Source organism: Strix aluco, chromosome 20 (assembly GCF_031877795.1).
Source record: "Strix aluco isolate bStrAlu1 chromosome 20, bStrAlu1.hap1, whole genome shotgun sequence".
NCBI lineage: Eukaryota > Metazoa > Chordata > Aves > Strigiformes > Strigidae > Strix > Strix aluco.
The window spans coordinates 6,384,412-6,403,214 of record NC_133950.1 but is presented as its reverse complement, the minus strand read 5'-3'; the positions used below and the strand labels follow the sequence as shown (position 1 = coordinate 6,403,214).

The following is an 18,803-nucleotide window of genomic DNA, read 5'->3' as shown; positions in this document are numbered from 1 at the left end:
ACTTTGAAAAAGTCGAGGTGTAGCATTCCGGTGATCCTGCGGTGCACCATCACCCCGGGAGCCTTTCCAGAGTAGGGTCCAGGCTTGGGCAGTTGTTTCCCAACCCTGACAAGGCGAGCAAAGATCAACGCTTAATTAGCCACATATTAATGAAGCAAACTCATTAAATCTGCCCTGTGAAGTGGCATGATGTCTCCTTTCAGCCAGCCATGTCTGCTTGTCCCTGGGGCTGGCTCCCCGCAGCCGGAGCCCACTGTCCTCCGGGCTGAGCCAGGGACAAGTGACCCTGGCTGGACAGATCCAGGTGGCTTCACAGAATCACGGAATCATTCAGGTTGGAAAAGACCTTGAAGCTCCTCCAGTCCCACCATTAACCTCACACTGACAGTTCCCAACTACACCAGATCCCTCAGTGCTGGGTCAACGTGGGGGCAAAATCTTCTCGGGGGACAAATCCTGCCCTGCTCTCTGCATGGTTTGGAGGATGAAGTTTGGCTGTAGCAGGTCTGGCAGGGGGCACTGAAGCCCATACCAGGCTGCCCCACCTGGGAGGTGATGCTGAGCTGCAAGGATCCGTGGATGGAGAAGCACCGGCCCCTGAAAGCTCAGTCCTGCTCTGGCTCCCACCAAGCACTGAGAAAGGGTCAGACTTCACTTTCTCAGCATTTTTTTCCCTCGTATATTAAGCTTCCCCTTAGGAAAAGCTTCTTAGGCTTGGAGTTAAATGTAATCATCTTAGAAAAATCTGTGTGCCTTGGAAAAGATCCGCTCACTACCCTGGGCTGTCCTTGGAAGGGGAGAAGCCACCCCTGGCTGTGTCTCCCCAGGACACCGGCTTGCTGGGCGGTCCAGGGCCGTGCCACGACCCACTGCTGTCATCGCTGTGGGGATGCTCTGGGAGCCTCTGAGCAGGGCGGCTCTGCTGGGGGACCCTTTGCCATAGGGCCACCCTGGGCTCAGTCCCATCCTGCTTCGCTCCTGCCAGGGCTCCGGGCATGAGGAGGGGAGTCGGGGTGCTGGCGGGGGGGGGGTCCGCTCCCAGGAATATTTGTCTCCAGCTGGCAGGCACCGGAGCCTGGAGAGGCTGGGATGAGGCAGGACACGCGTGGGATGTGTGTCAGTGGGCTCCTGGGCGGTCCTGCCTGCCTGCTGCCCCCATCTCCTCCTCCTCCTCCCTGTGGGATGTGGCCGTGGGCTCCCAGCACCCTGCCCCTCCTCCTGATGGGTGCTGCGGGAAGGTGGGGGTGACACTGGAGCCCCCCTGGTGCTGGTGGCCCCGCAAGCCATGCTGCAGTGACTCATGGCAGTGACATGTCGGGGGCAGCCCAGCCAGGCAGAGCCCAGTGTGACTCCCACAGGGCTGGCTCCGGGACTGGGCTGTGACTCAGCCCGATGCCTCTCGGCCACTTTCCTCTTCCTCCCAAGCTGTGCCGCTCCCTGGAGGGCTCCCCCTTCCTCCAGCACCCCTGGCTGCCCCGTCCTGTGGTGCTGGTGGGCTCGCTGAGCCCCAGGCAGTGTCGGGGGCCACTGAGCCCCCCCATACTGGTGAGCCACTGCTTCTGCTGTGTCTTTGGGGCTCACTGAGCCCCCAGGTCCCCAGACACTGCGGGGGCTTGCTGAGCCCCCAGGTCTTGCTGCACCCCTGCTCCTGACGTGCCTTCAGGGTTTGCTGAGCACCTGGGTCCTCACACACCATTGGGGTTCACTGAACCCCCCATTCTGCCGCGCCCCTGCTCCTGGGTGCCTCCCTGACCTTGCTCTGGTTCTGGAGGGGATCAGTCTGTGGACAGAGTGGGAGCCCCCCCAGCTGCTGGTGTGTCTGGGAGACTGCTGCCCACCCCCCCAGGCAGAGACAGTGGCCGGTGACAGCCCTGAGCTCCTTGTGTGGGTCTGAGGGTGTGGGGGACCCCCTGCAAAGGAGGGCTGGGGATGCCACAAGGAGCTGGGCTGCCCCTCGCTCCCCATGCCGGGCTGCCCACTCATGCCCCCCATCCCCTCTCCAGGGATCTCGGAGGACTCCAAAGTGGAGGCTCCAGCCTTCACGGACGCTGTGCGCATGTACCGCCAGGCGAAGGAGCAGTACGGCACCTGGGACATGCTGTGCGGCAACGAGACCCAGGTGAGGACCTGTCCCCCCAGGGCTGGGGTGGGGGGCTGTGGGCTGAGCAGGGTCCCCAAAGCCTCCTGCCTTCGCAGGTCCTGAGCAACCTGGTGATGGAGGAGCTGCTCCCCGAGCTGAGGACCACCATCGGCCCCCGGCTGAAGGGCAAGGCTCAGGAGCGCCAGCGGACCTGGATCCAGGTGTGGGGCTGGGGCTGCTGGGGGGGTCACTGTCACCTGCCCTCCCCCTGCCTGCACTGCCTCTGCTTTGGGGGCTGCGTTGTCACCTCCCTTCCCCCTTTCCTGCCTGTCAGAGCCAGTGCCGCGCCCCCGGGTTGCCCCCTCTCTTGGCCCCTGCCAAAGAAGCTGTCCTTATTCTCCACTGTGGCTTTTTAAAGCTCCTTGTTGTGCCCCTGTGAGCAGCCCTGCCCATCCCTGCCTGTGCTGCCTTGTCCCTGGGGCGAGGGAAGCAAACAGGAGGAAGCCCAGCCCCAGAGTGAAGCCCGTCCTGGCTATATTTAGCGAGCCATTTTTAGAGCAGCACAGGCTAAATCCAGCCTGAACCCTTGCGAAAGACCGAGGGCTCTTCAAAACTGCCTGTTGAAACCTTAAAAGCTGGTAGATAATTACCACCAGGCTCATAATGTGTCACTGGAGCAGCCTGAAAACACACAAACAGTGCTTTTTCAGTAGCTGTGGTCTTAGCTGCAAAGCTGGGAAACCCGAGGGAGGGAGGGGTGGGATGGCTCTGCCTCCCGACGGGCCCCAAAATCACGGTGTTTGGCTGCAAAGTGAGCGTGAAGCCTCAGCCAGCAGCCACATCCTGCTCACGGCGCTGGCTCCTGAGACCCCAGGCAGGCTGAGCGGGGCAGGGAACAGCTTTCAAATGGGTCAGGGGCTCTCCTGCCCAGACCATCAGCATCCCCAGACCTGCAGCATCCCCTGACCCGCCTGGGGCAGGTTGGCTGATGGAGGCAGTGCTTAGCTTTGGCCCACTCGGGCACCACTTCGAAGCAGCATGGGAGCTTCATGTCACCCAGCTGAGGGATCCCTGGTGTGAAAAACCTTCTGCCAGGCGGCGAGGAGGGGCCCGATTAGGGCATGGGTGAAGGCTCGGCAGGTCCTGCAGGCTGGAGGTGATGGTGGCAGCAGCAGGAGGCGTGGGGGCAGCTGAACACCCCATCTCTCCCTCACCAGATCTCAGATGCCGTCTATAGGATGGTCTATGAGCAGACCAAGGCCCAGTACGATGCAGTGATGGCCAAGTGTGAACAGGAGCGGCCCCAGATGGAGAGTACCATCCGCACAGACATGGACCAGATCATCACCTCCAAGGAGCACTTGGCCAGCAAGATCCGAGGTAGAGCCCTGCGGGGAGACGCATGGACGTGGCTGTGTGTAGCTGTGTCCGTGACCGGATCCTGTCATGGCATCACCACTGTTTCACCAAGGTGTGGCTGTTTCTGGGGTGCAGCATGGCTCCTGCCAGCATGGCCCGGAACCCTTGGGGAGATGCCAGCAGTGGCCAGGGTGCACGTTCCTCATTGGCATTGTCCCAGGAGGTGGGAGAGAAGGTGGGCAGTGACTCCCCAAGCCAGGCAGTGGGGCAGGAACGGGTTCAATAGAGATCGAGGGCCCCCTGCAAGAACACTTTGCGTTGCCCTGTAAGTCTGTGAGACCTTTCCTGGAGGAGCAGGTCCCCCTCCCTAGGGTGGGTTTAGGACCTGATTTGCAGAGCTGGAAGGGTAGAGCAAGAGCCTCACCACGCTCACTCCCATTCTCTGCCCAGCGTTTGTCCTCCCCAAAGCGGAGATCTGCGTCCGTAACCACGTCCAGCCCTATATCTCCTCCATCCTGGAGGCCCTGATGACCCCCACGAGCCAGGGCTTTGCTGAGGTGCGGGAGGTGTTCTTCAAGGAGGTGACGGACATGAACATGAACATCGTCAACGAAGGTGGCCTGGAGAAGCTGGTGGAGGTGAGACCTGGCGATGCTCCTTGCTGGCCAGTGGGCTTGGGGGTGGCAGGGCCAGTCCTGCTGCCATCCTCAGCACGGACAGTGCTGGGGGACCCCAGGCTGAGAAAATACATGGGGATGAACCCATGTGGGGTGGCGTGTCCCAGCCCTGAGCACACAGAGAGGCTGGCCTGCCTGCTGAGCTTGCCTTTATCCCCAGTACATGGAGAAGCTTTCCCACCTGGCCTTCCACCCCGTCAAGATGCAGTCATGCTATGAGAAGATGGACCAGCTGAAATTGGAGGGCCTTCAGCAACGATTCGATGTCTCCAGCACGTCTGTCTTCAAGCAGAGGGCCCAGATCCACATGAGACAGGTGGGACAGGGACCGGGATCCTCCTGTGTCCCCCCAGGCTGAGCACTGAGGGGTGGGGAGCGGAGGCAGAGCAGGTCCAACTCAGGCAGGGCTTTGGCTGGGATGTCTGTCCTGTCTCAGGGACTTTGATGTTGTTGGCACCCAGCTAAGGGTGTGTGGTGGATCTGGCCACCCCTTTTGGTCTGGAGCCAAGGGCAGGAGACAACGGGTGGGCAGCAGCGTGGGGCACCCTTCCAACATGGACTCAGCACCCAGGCTTGGGCATCACGGCACGACTGCACCTTTGCCACTGAGCCCACTGGCACCAGCAAGGCCAGTAGCCCAATTCTGAGGTCTGATCCAGCCAAACCTGGCGCGGGGTGTAGAAGGAGGGGAGTGCCAACCAGTTTTGGGCACCCTCCTCCCCCAGCACCCTTGGTCCCCAGGGTGGAGCCCATGGATGCCACGCTGGGATGCTGGGGACCTTGCCAGCATGAAGGCTCATCTTTGTGTGGCAGTGCCCCAAAAGAGCCCCCTGCCCACCCCCATGGTTGGTCCCTGTGGGCCCCCCTGACCGTCTGCCTCCGCTCACAGCAAATGGACGATGCCGTGTACACGTTCGAGACGCTGCTCCATCAGGAGCTGGGGAAGCTGCAGGGCAAAGACGACTTGTGCAAGTCTATCCAGCGCATCCTCGAGAGGGTGCTCAAGGTGAGGGGTGGCAGGTCGGGGGCTTTGATGGCCTTCAGTGGCCTTACTCCAAGGGCCACGATCCTGGGGAAGAGGACAGGAGTGACCTTTCAGATTTTAATAGAAGTCTTCTGGGGAAATATATCTTTGTATTGAGTTTTTCATGCATTTTGCTGGGATGTGGGGCAGGTGAGTGGGAAACCACTTGGAGGAGCCAGGTCCCCTCTGACCACATGCATCACCAAAAGCCACCCGGGGGTCAGACTGGCCCGAAAACCCTTCTGCAGACAGCAGTGGAGGAGCCGGCTCTGACCCGGGCTCAGGCACCCCAGCTGGCTGGAGAGAAGGTTGCGAGGGGCAGAGGAACCTACTCACACCCATGCAAATGGGTTGGGGGGTGGCTTGTGCCCACGGGCAGGGGAGCTGCCGGCCCACAGCTCTCACTGACCCGGGGCTGCCCTCTTGCTTGCCCTCCAGAAATATGACTACGACAGCAGCACCGTGCGGAAGAAGTTCTTCAGAGAGGCCCTGCTGCAGATCACCATCCCCTTCCTGCTGAAAAAGCTGGCACCGACCTGCAAGGGGGTAAGAGGGTAAAGTTTAGGGTGTTGGGGAAGGGCCATCCCCCCCTGCAGAGGGGCTGGAGCATCCCTCCCTCCTGTCCCCCTGGGCTGAGCGGCCTCTCCCCCGCGGCAGGAATTAGCCAAGTTTCAGGAGCTGATCTTCGAGGATTTTGCCAGCTTCATCCTGGTGGAGAACACTTATGAGGAGGTCGTGCTACAGTCGGTGATGAAAGACATCATGCAAGGTAGGGTCCTGCAGCACCGGGGAGCCTAGACCCGCTCAGCTCTGAGCCCCGGGGGGCTCCAGCACCCTGGGTGGTGAGTGCTGGGCTGAGTCAGTGGAAGCTGAGCCTGGGCTCGGCAGCACCTGGAGGGCCTGTGATGGGTGCTGGGGGCTGGAGGAGGGGGTGATGCTATGCAGGATGCTGGGGGCTGTACCAGGAGCAGCGTTCCCACCTGACCTTCCTGCTGGCAGGGCTGAGTGGTGGGTGGGATGTTGAACCCTCTGCCCAGCTCGGGACACCTCTCCCTGCACCCTACACCCAAGGGAGAGGTGCCCAAGCCCGGTGGGTGCTGCCCCATGCCCCCAGCCCATCTGACATCTCTCTCGGTGCCCCCAGCTGTGAAGGAGGCAGCCGTGCAGCGGAAACACAACCTGTACCGCGACAGCATGGTCATGCACAACAGTGATCCCAACCTGCACCTCCTGGGCGAGGGCATCCCCATCGACTGGGGCGAGGAGTACAGCGGGCAGCCTGAGGCCGAGCCGGAGGCCGAAAAGCGCCGCAGGGCCAAGCAAGTGGTGTCAGTGATCCAAGACGATGAGGGGGTCCTGCCCTATGAGGTGGGCGCTGAGGCGTTGCTGCAGCCCGGCTCCCCAGAGCCACGGGAGCCAGAGGAGCTGAACCCTGGGGTGCTGCCGAGCTCCTCGGATGGGGTGGAGGAGATCCGGGAGGTGCTGGCGAAGGAGAGCCTCGGGGACGGTGTCAAGGTGGAGGAGCGGCTGACGAACGGTACCGATGCCACGCGAGAGCGCGGTGCCACTGAGGAGGTGGTGGCAGGGTCTGTCCCGGGTGATGGGCCCTGCCAAGGTCCAGCCAGCGAGGGGGACGGGGTGCACGGCGCCGCTGCGGCATCGCCTGTGCCGGCAGCTGAGGTACCCTCAGGGCCTGGTGTGACACGTGCTGCACCAGCATCTCCCATGCCAGCATCACCCGTGCCCAGAGCCGACGTCCCATCGGGGGCCAGCGTGCACCATGCCGCACCAGCATCCCCCAAACCCAGAGCCGATGTCCCATCAGAGGCCAAGGTGCCCTGTGCCACCCCAGCATCACCTGCACCCAGAGCCGAGACCCCGTCACCGTCCGCCAGGACGGCTTGCCACCAGCCCAGTGACAAGGAGACGGGCGAGGAGGTGGCCCCCACGGGCGGTGAGTGCAGCCCCCCACAGCCCATGGGCACGACAGAGAGCGGTGAGGGGGTGCAGACTGAGTTCTAGCCCCGGGCCCCCCCGCCATGGACTGGCCCCGGTGACACCGGGGGTTGGGGTAGGGGGAATAGGACCTGCTGCGCTGCCAGGGATGGAGAGCGGCGCTGCGGGAGAGGGAGGGGATGGGAAACACCGAGACCTTATTGCCTAGCCGGGGGGGTCCCCGCTGCTGCACGGGGCTGGCCACAGCCGAGTGGTCCTACTGGGTCGGACTGGGGGATGCCCCTAGCCCAGCACGGGGCACCCCCTGCGCTCTGCTCTGTCCTTCTTCTGCCTTATTTTCTTCTTTTCTACTGAAGAGATGCTTTATCTGCCCCTCAGCTCAAGCGCCTGGGGCTGCTGGGGGGGCCAGCACTAGCCCCGCTGTGGATGGGTGTGCGGGATGCTCCCTGCTGCTCTGGGGGACATCCCCTGCCCCAACCCGGGGGGTTTCCTGGGAGCCTGCCCACCGCCATCCCACCCAGCCGGCTCCGGGAGTGCCAGCGGGAGCGGGGCCACGGGGGATGATGGAAAACATGAGAGTGGCCGGGGGGCACGGCAGGGGTACAGCAACGCTGGGTGGCTTGAACCACTGCCAATGGGGTGAGAGCTGGGGCAGGCGTGGGCTCACAGGTCCCAGGCTGGGCTCACAGCACCCAGCACCCACCCCCGGCCACCCTCACCCCGGGGTCTTCTAGCAGCTCTTGAAGTTCAGAGTAAAATCTTAGCGGGGAGGGTGGCACTCACACAATGTCTCCAGCACGGCCTGGCAGGACTGGGCTGCCTCCGGGCTCAGGCTCACCGTGCAGTGGGGTGACCCCAGCTCTTGCCCCCCCAGAGCTCCCCAGCACCACGCACAGATGATTTCTCCGGCTCTCGGGCTTTGCAGATTTTGGTGCCCGCCGTGATGGTCAAGCAAAGAGTTGGTGCTTTAGCAGCGGTTTGCTGGCAGCCCCAGCAGCCCTGCCTGCCGTGGGGAGGGGGACGGGACTGGCGCAGTCCCGACACAGAGATGCTAAAAGCCCCCGAGCTGGTGGGGGGTTGGTAGGACTTCTGAGCGTGAGACGTGTGTGTGTGCAGAGCAGGGACCAGCACCCCGACACTCGCCTGTATTTTAGGTGCCGCTGTTTCTGCCTCTGAAGGGGGGTGCCCAGCCTAACCCACTTGGGAGGCCCCCCAAAGTGCCTTGCTTTGGGAACTTAAAACCTGTCTCTTCCAGGATATTTTATTAAGAAAGTTATACAAATGTTTAAAAATATGCTTATAATAATTAATAAAATGGAAAAGCTTTATTTAAAGCCAGAGGAGACTGTCCTTATTCCTGAACTGCCCCCCTGGGGCTGTGCTAGAGGGGGAGGGCTGGGGATCCCCACTCCCACTGTGACTGGGGGGTGTCACATCCTAAGACCACCCAGCAGCCACACAAGCCAGGAGCCAAACGACAGAAGGTTTTATTAAAAGGGGTGTCCCAAGGAAGCAGCAAGAGACACCCGCAGCAGCAGCTTCCCCGCGGCACAGCCACACCAACAGCTTGGGGGCTGCTCTGATCCCGTCCCTGAAGCACTATGGGGGGGGGGCAGCAGGACCCCCATCATCCCCAGAAGGCACTGTGTGAAGAGGGGCTTGGTGCAGGGCAGCTCTGGGCGGGAGGGCAGCAGTGCCTGTCCCCAGCACATCCCCTTCCCTGGCAGGTCCCTGTTCCAGCCAGGATGAACCCCCCTGAGAAGTGGGAGGAGAAGGAAATGTCCAGAATCCCTCTGCCATCATCACCCAGCCAAAGCTCCCTGAGAGCTGGGGGACAGCCACCTGCTGAGGACGGTGGCCGTGGCAGCGTGGCAGAGTGCTGGCCACGGGTCTCCCCTTTCCCAGCATCTCCCCCCCGAGTCGGGCCAGCACTGAGGGTCCCCGCAGCAAGTCCCTGGGGTGCTGCATCCCGCAGAGCACGGGGACAAGGACAGACCCAGCAAAAGTGACAGCAGCTATTCCAGACAAAGTAGCAGGAGTTGTGGAGCACATCATCCGCCGTCCCGGAGGGGTGCCTAGCCCCGACCGAGCAGGGGGTACCCCACGAAATAGCCCAGCGTGGAGCCCACGATGGCCCCGAGGAAGATCCAGGCGTTATAGGACATGACAGCCAGCATCACCATGTAGCCCAGCACCACCTGCACCACATGGAACAGTGTCTGGCCAACATGGTACTGAAACCACCTGTGAAAGGAGATGGGAAACCCCATCAGTGAGGGGCTGGGGCAGCCGGCAGCCCCCCATGGCCAGGAGCCGCTGGAGATGGGTTTGGGGAGCGGGCAGAGGGATGGGTCTGCAAATGGCAGCGCAGGGGGAAATCCCACTCCAAAGGCACGGGGAGGATATTATTAAGAGGTTGGCAGTAAGAGCAGCCTCAGGCATGGTCTGGGATTAAATACAAGAGAAAAAACCCAAGACTTGGCTCAAATGGCTTGTGCTGGGAAGGGAATGCCCAGCCCAGCCTTGCTGGAGTGCCTGAGCCGCTGCTTGTGCCCATCCCCACACCACGAGGACCCTCCTTGCACCCACGGTGGCTCCTGGGGGAACATGAGCATTTAAGACAGCTGAAAAAGACTCTGGGCATCTCCCAAAGTACCTGGAGGGGCTGGGATGCCCTGGGACCACCTCCCGAGGCTGTCCACAGACCCCTGTCCTGGGAGCCTGTTACTCCACGACTGCCTCTTTACAACCTTGCTCCTCTCCTGCGCTGGTCCAGGGGCCATACACCCCTCCCTGAGCCCCCCCGCAGCTCCACTGGCCGGGGGCAGAGGGGGCCCTGCGGTACCTGCCCTGCGCGGGGCCGGTGTCCCCCTCCTCTGGCTCCATCAGCGACTCCCGGCTGAGGCTGTGGGGCAGAGCCAGCAGCGCCCGCCGCAGCAGCACGGCCTTGCCCATCTTGACGGCTTCGTACAGCATCGACAGCAGCAGGATCACCAGCACCGAGAGTGCCATCCCTGCACGAGAAACACCCCACCACTGCCCATCGCTGCGCACCGGCGGGAGATGGGGTGTGGGGGCGAGAGGGGGGGCACAGCGGGTCCCAGCGCGGAGCGCTTGGGCATATCCATGGGGTAAGGTGGAGGGAATGGAGGGCTCCTGGGATCGGGGTTGGGCTGGAGCAGCAGGCAGCAGGTTTGTGAAGTGGGAAATGGTGTATTTAGCCCAATTCCCCCTCTAAATTCCTAGGGAGTATTTTTTGGAGGGAGTTGCTCTGAAAAAAATAAGCATCTTTGCATTGACTCCACAAAAATGTGGGGGTTGAAATATGATGCTGGGACAATAATTTCAAAAAAAAAAAAAAAAGAGTGTAAAATAAAATGGGAAGTTGAGCCATCACTGAGTGACCTGGCGGGGGTGGCAGGTGTGGGAGGTGATGCTTCCCACACCTCCCTGCCTGCTGCTCTTAGCTTGGGGGGATCAACCCCCCCCACTGGGAATTACCAGAGCACAGCACGGCTCATCAGGGTAGGAGAGGGTCAGCCAAAGATGGGCTGTGCCCTCCGAGCTGTGGGGTGAGCGCTGTGTGGAGCCCATCACGGCTCTGCCCCAACCCCGCCCTGTGCAGTAAGTGCCCCAGCGCTGGTGCTGGGTGGGGGCCCTGCTCTCCCCCCTCCTAGCCCATCGCTAACACTGCTCCTGCCAGAAATGCAAAGCCCCTGTTCGTTTCTCTGCCCCGCATCACAGGATCAGAGAATAGTTTGGGTTGGCAGGGACCTAAACGATCATCCAACCCCCCCGCCATGGCTTTTCCCTGGGCAGAGAGCACAGCTGGTGATGGACAGATGGACGCACAGACGGGTGTCTCAGGGCTGGGCTGGGGCTGGCAGCCTACCTGTGGGGGTGTGGACACTCCAGAAGTCAAAGAGCAGCACTGCCGTGTCCGAGAAGTAGAAGGACATCTGGAAGAGAGGCCAAGGGAAAGGCAGCGCTAGGAACCGGCTCGGGGTGAAGGGGCAGAGAGGGGCTGGGGCACCCCCATCTTCAGCAGGTCCATGCACCCACCACCCCAAAGGGCTGAGCACCAGTGCTGATGCTCAGCTGGGGTTTTACCAAATGGTGCAATTTTTTTCCCCATTCCCGAAACAGAAGGAGGAACTTGCACTGAGTATCACAGTCACGCTGACCAGGCTTAACTCTTCCCTTGATTTGTAGCAGGACGATTTTCACCTCTAGCAGCAGCTCCTGTGTGTGTCTGGGCTGGCGAGAAAAAGCCAGTTTACCCCTGCGATAAAGAGAGACAAGCCCAGGACTTCATGAGCCCGGATTTAAGAAGGGAAGGTCTGTGGGAGACAGACGGAGGCTGGTGGACACTGTCCGCAGCCTGAAGCGAAGCCGGCTGGTGGTCAGAGCCCAGCCACCCCCCCGCTTTCCTCTGCCTCCCAGGGGCTTCTCTTGCATCGCCGGGACAGGCCAAAGCACCCAGAGCCACAAGTACAACCTCCTGACAATGGGGGCCAGGTCCAGGGATGCCTCCCTGGCAGAGGAGCATCTCAAGTCCAAGCACTTGGGGTTGCTGAGACCTACAAAGGCATCAAACCCCCTTCTTTATCATGCTGAAACAGGAGGAGCTCTTATCTAACAAACCCGCTGATATCACAGCTGCCATGTCTTGCTTTTTGAATTATTTTTATTTTATTTTATCCTCCCCTTGGTGAATCTCCACAGGTAGTGTTCGCAGGGCTCGTGCCCTCTCCTCTGACACACTGACCTGGCCTTGGCCGTGCGTACCCACCGTTACCGACACCAGCAGATGCGGCCGACGGGACTGGCCTCGGACAGAAATACCGTCCAATAACTGGGTGTCCACGCTGCCCACGGGCTCTAATTACACCCTTCAGCCACTGCCTACCCAAAGCACATTAGCACGTGTAATTGGCTCACACTTTTAAGCTTCCTTTGGCAACAGATTAATGATAATTAGCCTTTAAATGAAGTTACTTCTCCTTTGCAGGCTTCACCCACAAGTCTGCAGCACCCTGTAAGGAGAACTATCTGAATGGGGTGCCATCCCGAGGGACCTGGACAGGCTGGAGAGGGGGGCCCATGTGAACCTCATGAAGTTCAAGAAGGCCAAGTGCAAGGTCCTGCCCACGGGTCAGGGCGATCCCAAGCACAAAGACAGGCTGGGTGATGAGTGGATTGAGGGCAGCCCTGCAGAGAAGGACTTGGGGGTATTAGTGGATGGAAAACTGACTGTGACCCAGCAACGTGCGCTTGCAGCCCAGAAAGCCAACCATGTCCTGGGCTGCATCAGAAGTGTGGCCAGCAGGGCGAGGGCAGGGATTCTCCCCCTCTGCTCTGCTCTCGTGAGACCCCCCCCTGCAGTGTGTGTCCAGCTCTGGGGGCACCAACATCAGAAGGACATGGACCTGCTCAAGCAGGTCCAGAGGAGGCCACGAAGATGCTCGGGGGGCTGGAGCACCCCCCTGTGAGGACAGGCTGAGAGAGTTGGGGGGGTTCAGCTGGAGAAGAGAAGGCTCCGGGGAGACCTTAGAGCGGCCTCCCAGGACTGAAAGGGGCTACAGGAAAGGGGGGAGGGACTCTTGATCGGGGGGGGAGGGATAGGATGAGGGGTAATGGTTTTAAACTGACAGAGGGCAGATTTAGATTAGATATAAGGAAGAAATTCTTTCCTGTGAGGGTGATGAGGCTCTGGCACAGGTTGCCCAGAGAGGCTGAGGCTGCGCTCTCCCTGGAAGGGTTCAGAGTCAGGTTGGACGGGGCTTTGGGCAACCTGGGCTAGTGGAAGGTGTCCCACAGGCAGGGGGGTTGGGACTAGATGGTCTTTAAGGTCCCTTCCAGCCCAAACCATTCTGTGATTCTATGATTTTAGGGACAGGGGAACAGAAGTGACCAGCAGATGATCCCCTCACTGTACCAGGACTCCCAGCTGGGAGTGAAGCCACGTGTCTTCGGGTACCCAGTGTGCCTGTGAGCCCATGGCTCCTTGGGCCCATGGCCCCTCGCTCCTCTCCTCCAGCGATGCTACAGTGCGATTTCTTGCCGGGTGAGATGTGGTGTGCAAAGGTCAAGAGGGCAAGTCCTAAAAAATCTCTGCACTCTTTGCAAGAGGGGAATTACGCTGCCAGGGCGATGCACCAGGCCCAGGGATGCGACCCTGCCCTCACCCACCTGCCCACGCAGGAGTGATTCAGCTGGCGCCTGGGTAAAGCTGCACCCAGTTCCTCCTCTGCACTTTGCAGGTATTTGCACACGCAAATAAAGCTGCTGAAAAACATCCCGCACTGCCTCTGATCATGTGCACAACATGTGCATATAGTGGCTTAATCAGCTGCAGTTTTGGGGTTACTCTTTGTCATTAAGTGAAAAACCAGCGGTGCCTGCGTGGAGCAGTGTCAGGCTGCCCGGCGCATCCCGACCTGCTGCTCCGGTCCGACCGGGACACCCAGTGCGGGGCATGTGGGGAGGAGCGGGACGAGGTTCCTGCAGCACACCGACCCTTGGTGTGCAAAATAGCATGGCAAGCAGGATGCCGGCCCAACCAGCCCAAGCTGCAGCCCCACGCTGGGGACAACAGTGGCCTGGGGAGGTGTCCCCATACCAGGATGCTCCTTGGAGAGGGGGTGAGCCACCCCCTGGGCCTCACAGGGATGCTGCTGCGGGGCCGGTGCCAGCAAATCAGGGGGACTCAGTCTGAGCTTGGAGCATGAAGCAAACCTGCTTCAGGGTGATGGTTCAAGGTCTGTGCCATGACTTGAGCTCCCGCTGCGAGTGTCTGGTGTAAGCCTGTACTGGGCGACGGAGAGCAGGCGATGGGACAGACTTTGGGGTGGGGACACGGTGGCACAGGGCTGCGAGGAGCAGCCAGCCAGCCAGCCAGCCAGCCAGCCAGCCAGCTAGCCCACCCTGGGCACAGCTCGCCAGAGCCCCGGCGGAGCCCCGGGGTGAAGCCCGGGCTGAAGGGGGCCCGGGGTGCCGGAGGGTGGGTGGCGATGCCACGGCCTTTAAGCAGCGCCTGTCCGCAGCGAGGTGCGGGGCTTCAGGGGTGATTTGCGGCCCCCCCCGCCCGCCCGGGACCCCCCGGCTCGGCTCGGCTCGGCTCGGCTCGGCTCACCTGCATGGCGGCGGTGCAGAACCCGTCCCGGTGCGGTGCAGCCCAGCTCCGCTCCGCTCCGCTCAGCTAAGCCCAGCCCAGCTCAGCCCGTCCCGGCGCGGGCGCCTGACGCGCGGCGCGGGGCTCCCCGGGAGTTGTAGTGCGGCGGGGCCGCGCCGGGAGCGCGCCGGGGGGGGGGACCGGGTGTCCCCCCAACACCCCCCCCCTCGGCACCGCCCCCCCGGCTCAGCAGCGGGGAGGGGGCTCAGCCTCCTTGGGGAAAGAGGGGCCTGATCCCTCCGGGGCTTCGCTTTCCCACGGCTCCCTCCCGGGAGAGGGCGGGACCCCAACTCAGAACACGGAAGGAAAGAGCCGAAGGGGAACTTTGCTGCTTCCCAGCTGCGGCTTTATCCAGAGCACGGGCTCGCCCGCTCCTTGCTGGCCCACTCCGGCCACCTCCACTGCAGCCGGGAGCCCAGGAGCGAGCGCTGGAGCTGCCCCGGCCTCTGTTTCCCCAAGAGCAAACGGGTGCTGATGCCCCCCAAAGCACCCGATGCCTGCCAGCATCTACCTCCCTGCTTGGGAAGGAAACACGGGGGTGCAGGCGAAACCCCACTTTTGGTAGTGAGTGTATTTTTCCTTATGGCCAAAGAGGTGGAATTGGAGTTATTCAGGGTGTGTGTGCTGCTAAAATTAAAAAAAAAAATACACTGGCTAAACCCACCAACGTGCTAATTCTCTTTAAAATCTTTCCTCAAAAGTTGCCGTCAAAAGTGCACCCACAATTTTTTTGGCAGCTGAAGCTACTCTGGGTTATGGCCAGCATAGCCAGCGGGTGAGGTGACGTGTGGACTTGCGTGCTGCTTTCCTCCTTCACAAAAACACAGCAGAAAACGCTGCTAAAATGAGCAATTTGTGAAAAAAAAAAAAAAAAAACGAAACAAAAAATTCTGCCTTGAAAAACACGGTTGGTGTCACGTAACAGTCCGCTCTGCTTCTCTCCCCAGGATCTAATATGGACCTTGAATTGGAATTTAAATTTCCCTTTGCAACCTGCTGCATAGGGTCTCTCTCACCAACACCCAGCGGACGTGCCAGACCCTGGGCGCTGCCCGATGCCTCTTCCTGTGCTGCAGAGACCCTGCAGCGAGCAGGAACCAGCTGCTCCCCGGCCAGCCCGGCTGCAAGCGGCTCCTCTTCCCCTTTCACCTCCCTGCGCGAAGGGAAGGCACTTCCTCGCAGGGACTGGGGTTTTGGCTGCCCTCGTGACGATGCGCCCGCGTGTCCCCGCGGCTGGCTGCAGGCGAGGGGACATCACTGGGGATTTTTCAAGGGGTGTGGGCAGCTCTGGGGGGTGGGGAAAGGCCTGCAGGCAGGGCCAGGACTGGCATCATGCCCTCACAGGGCAGAGCCACGAGTGGTTTTACAGAGGGGTGCCCCACACAACCACTGGCGTATTGCAGCAAAGAGAAATTAAACACCAGGCACTCAGTCCCTGCCTGGAAGGGGCTGCTGGCTGAGCACTGCCCTGTGTCCCCCTTGGCCAGCATGGCTGGTGACACACACCGAGCACAGCAGGGACAGCTACTGCACCCCATGAAAAAATGCTACAGAATCCCAGAATCATCTCGGTTGGAAAAGCCCTTGAAGCTCCTCCAGTCCAACCATGAACCTCACCCTGACCGTTCCCAACTCCACCAGATCCCTCAGCGCTGGGTCAACGCGACTCTTCAACCCCTCCAGGGATGGGGACTCCCCCCCCTGCCCTGGGCAGCCCATTCCAACGCCCAACAACCCCTTCTGCAAAGAAATCCTTCCTAAGAGCCAGTCTGACCCTGCCCTGGCGCAGCTTGAGGCCATTCCCTCTTGTCCTATCACTTACTACTTGGTTAAAGAGACTCATCCCCAGCTCTCTACACCAGGGACTGAGCTAGCAGAGAGCACTATGGCTTGCCTGCACAATCTGGCATTGCTTAAACTGCTCCCTAGGGAATGTGCCCCCCAAAAGCTTCACCTGCTGCTCTCCTTGACCCTGGCCCAGCTGCCACACTGCTCCACAGGATCGGCATCGATGCCCAACCTCACCCTGACACACCCAAGACTGGCTTTGTGCCCTTGACCGAGGCAGAGAAAAGACCTTTCCTTCCCCTTCTCCCAAGCTGGCAGTATTTTTGCTTGTGGCTTTTGTCTTTAGCACAGTTCCCAGTGGTTGTAATTATACAGGCCTCCCCTAATCAGTCATTAAATTAGCATCTCCTCGTATATATATAATATATATAATTTATAGAGAAATTACTTTTGTAAACAATATTCTTCTACTCCAGAAGGAAGTGTAGTCCGTGGCATAATGCAGCTACAAACATGTATCTCAAAGAGAGGACCAGCAGCTCCGGGGAGTGGGTGGGAGCCCTGTGCCACCCCCAGCCTCCATGCATGTCCCCAGCGGGACAGTTCTTGAATGTGGAGGGAACTGGCCGGCTCGGTTTGGGTGTCACCGGTTTCAGCTGAAGCAAACTGGTCCAACTGTGAAACCAAACTGGTGTGAGGCGTCTCCGTTGTGAAAGACGGCCAGGTCCCGCAGGGGCAGCAGGGAGAGCTCCTCTGTGGTGAACTGGAAGATGGTGTCGGTGATGGAGGACTCGTTGTCCAGCTGAAATGAGCACCGGGGGCAGCTGAGCAGCACTGAAACCCTTGGCTGGTGGGCCTGAAGGACCCTCTTGGAGCACCCGCTGTCCCTGTCACTGCTCTGGTTGCTCCTTGATGCACCCAACAGCCCTGCGGGCATGGCCAGGTCTCCATCCCCAGCCTGTCATGGCTTCTCCAGGGAGGTGGCCTCCCCTGTGACTCCCAGAGCCTACCCTGTCCCCTGCCACATCCCAACACGCTCCCCAGGACTGGGGCAGCTCCTTGGGCCCCGGGAGAGGATGCTCCCAATCCCCATCCCACCGTGTAAAGCCTCATCCACCGAGTCTACCCCAAACCCTGGGGGTGCAAACACGTGCCGAGGGGCTCTGCAAATGTCGGAAGGCTCTTCTGGGCATAGAAGGTCTGGCCACGGCCAGGCTTACCACGCAGCCTTGCAGGCTGGCTGCATAGCTCTGCTCCCGGGAGTCGGCCAGGAAGCGGATTTCCTTCTCTGGCTGGGGCTGGCCCTGCTCAGGGGCCGGTCTGCAGGAGTAGGAGATCTTCTGGGTGGCCAGATGGCTGTGCAGGCGGAGGAAGCGAAGCTGCACCGGGCTGGCCCCTGCATACTCCAGCTGCAGGGGCAATGAGAAAGAAAACCAGGTAGTGGGGGCTGCTTGGAGGGGTCTGTGCTCCCCACAATCGAGAACTGGGCAGGGTTCAGCCATCTGCTAAAGCACTGGTTTGGATTTTCTTGCAGAAGGAGATGTCACATCCCACTGTGCACAGCCAGTGGGACCCTGTGCCTGGGCACTGCCCCACCACAGTGGGACAGGCACTAGGAGAGCCCCGACCCCATGAGATGGGCTTCGTGTCCCCTTGGCTGTCCCAGCTGGGCACTCACCAGGAAGCCCCCGGGCAGGGTGCTGAACCACTCGAAGGTGTCCTCGGAGGTGTAGGTGCTCAGCCAAGCCTTGATGGGGATCTGCAGGGAGCGGGGACCATGTCACACTATCCCAGCAGGGGACAGTGGCACCACCAGAACAAGGAGCCAGCTATACCAACCCATGCGTGTGATCTGTCCCTGCAGCAGGGTCACACACCGTGACCAGGATCCTCACCCCAAACTGCTCCAATAGCTCCCAGCGATGGCAGCAGTCACCACGGCAAGGAACCGGCCTTACTGTCCCTCTCCAGTCCCACCAACCCCTGTCCTCACCCGCCCCGAGGGGTAACAAGGGGCTGAATCTGCCCCATGAAAGCCACCCCATACCTGGTTGTGGATGGGGGCTATGCAGGTCTCACCCCCCGCTGTGAAGTTGCAGAAGGCCACCAGTGCGTCCTGGGGGCTGCCCTGGTTAGGGTCAATGTAGTATTGCCCTGGAGAGAGGCAGAGGGGAGCTCCTGGCACCCAGTTTTTGGCACAGGGAGGATGCCACATGGTACCAGCCCACATCAGCTTGTGGCACATCCCTGGCTGCAACCTCCATCCTCCTGGGATGCAGCCTGGCTGCCATCCTGTTTCTCCAGGGATGCCCATGAAACAGCTCAGCTCATCCCCCAAATCCTCATCCCCTCTTAATTGCAAAGAGCTGCCCGTCCCCCCACGTTGGCCAGCAGGGAGGACTGGCTGGATCCAGGGCCAACGTGGGGGGACCCCATGTGCACCCCAGTACCGTCAGGCAGGCTGGGGTGAGCCAGCAGCAGCTCCTTGCAGGTGGCTGCTGGGTTGGTTTTGGTGCCGTTGGGGTGCTCGAAGAGGGCTTGCAGCTCCCGGCTCAGGGTGTCCAGCAGAGCCCAGACTGCAGTGTAATTCAGGTGGTTGGAGGGATAAATTAGGTGCTAAAAGAAAAAGAGGGGGATATGACCAAGCTGACATTGCCCCCCCTCTCTTATTTTGGCCAGGAGCATCATCAGATGCTCAGGGAGGGGATGGGGCATGCAGGGAACAAGGACAAACATGGTGAGAGA

General features: G+C 60.8%; 3 protein-coding genes across 3 annotated transcripts in view; 1 reads left to right on the top strand and 2 right to left on the bottom strand.

The window, feature by feature from the left end:
• Window positions 1-8,430, top strand: part of NIBAN2 (niban apoptosis regulator 2) — a 31,505-nt gene extending 23,075 nt beyond the window's left edge. Inside the window, exons 6-14 of the mRNA XM_074846176.1 lie at window positions 2,004-2,119; window positions 2,197-2,301; window positions 3,298-3,460; window positions 3,890-4,077; window positions 4,277-4,432; window positions 5,006-5,122; window positions 5,579-5,686; window positions 5,798-5,909; window positions 6,285-8,430. Of these exons, the coding sequence (XP_074702277.1) occupies window positions 2,004-2,119; window positions 2,197-2,301; window positions 3,298-3,460; window positions 3,890-4,077; window positions 4,277-4,432; window positions 5,006-5,122; window positions 5,579-5,686; window positions 5,798-5,909; window positions 6,285-7,162 (1,943 nt within the window). The 3' untranslated portion in view covers window positions 7,163-8,430. The remainder of the gene's footprint in view (window positions 1-2,003; window positions 2,120-2,196; window positions 2,302-3,297; window positions 3,461-3,889; window positions 4,078-4,276; window positions 4,433-5,005; window positions 5,123-5,578; window positions 5,687-5,797; window positions 5,910-6,284) is intronic.
• On the bottom strand, window positions 8,407-14,506 carry SLC31A2 (solute carrier family 31 member 2). Its single transcript, XM_074846177.1, has 4 exons — window positions 14,232-14,506; window positions 10,989-11,055; window positions 9,942-10,110; window positions 8,407-9,340 (listed from the first exon to the last, which is right to left on the bottom strand). Exons 1-4 carry the CDS (start codon window positions 14,235-14,237, stop codon window positions 9,172-9,174), a joined length of 411 nt encoding a protein of 136 aa, XP_074702278.1. The 5' UTR covers window positions 14,238-14,506; the 3' UTR covers window positions 8,407-9,171.
• Window positions 14,507-16,474: 1,968 nt separating this feature from the next.
• Window positions 16,475-18,803, bottom strand: part of LOC141932653 (uncharacterized) — a 95,966-nt gene continuing 93,637 nt past the window's right edge. The window contains exons 65-69 of the mRNA XM_074846531.1: window positions 18,509-18,674; window positions 18,106-18,212; window positions 17,737-17,817; window positions 17,279-17,467; window positions 16,475-16,860 (exon numbers count right to left, since the gene is read on the bottom strand). Coding sequence (XP_074702632.1) covers window positions 16,711-16,860; window positions 17,279-17,467; window positions 17,737-17,817; window positions 18,106-18,212; window positions 18,509-18,674 — 693 coding nt within the window. The 3' untranslated portion in view covers window positions 16,475-16,710. The remainder of the gene's footprint in view (window positions 16,861-17,278; window positions 17,468-17,736; window positions 17,818-18,105; window positions 18,213-18,508; window positions 18,675-18,803) is intronic.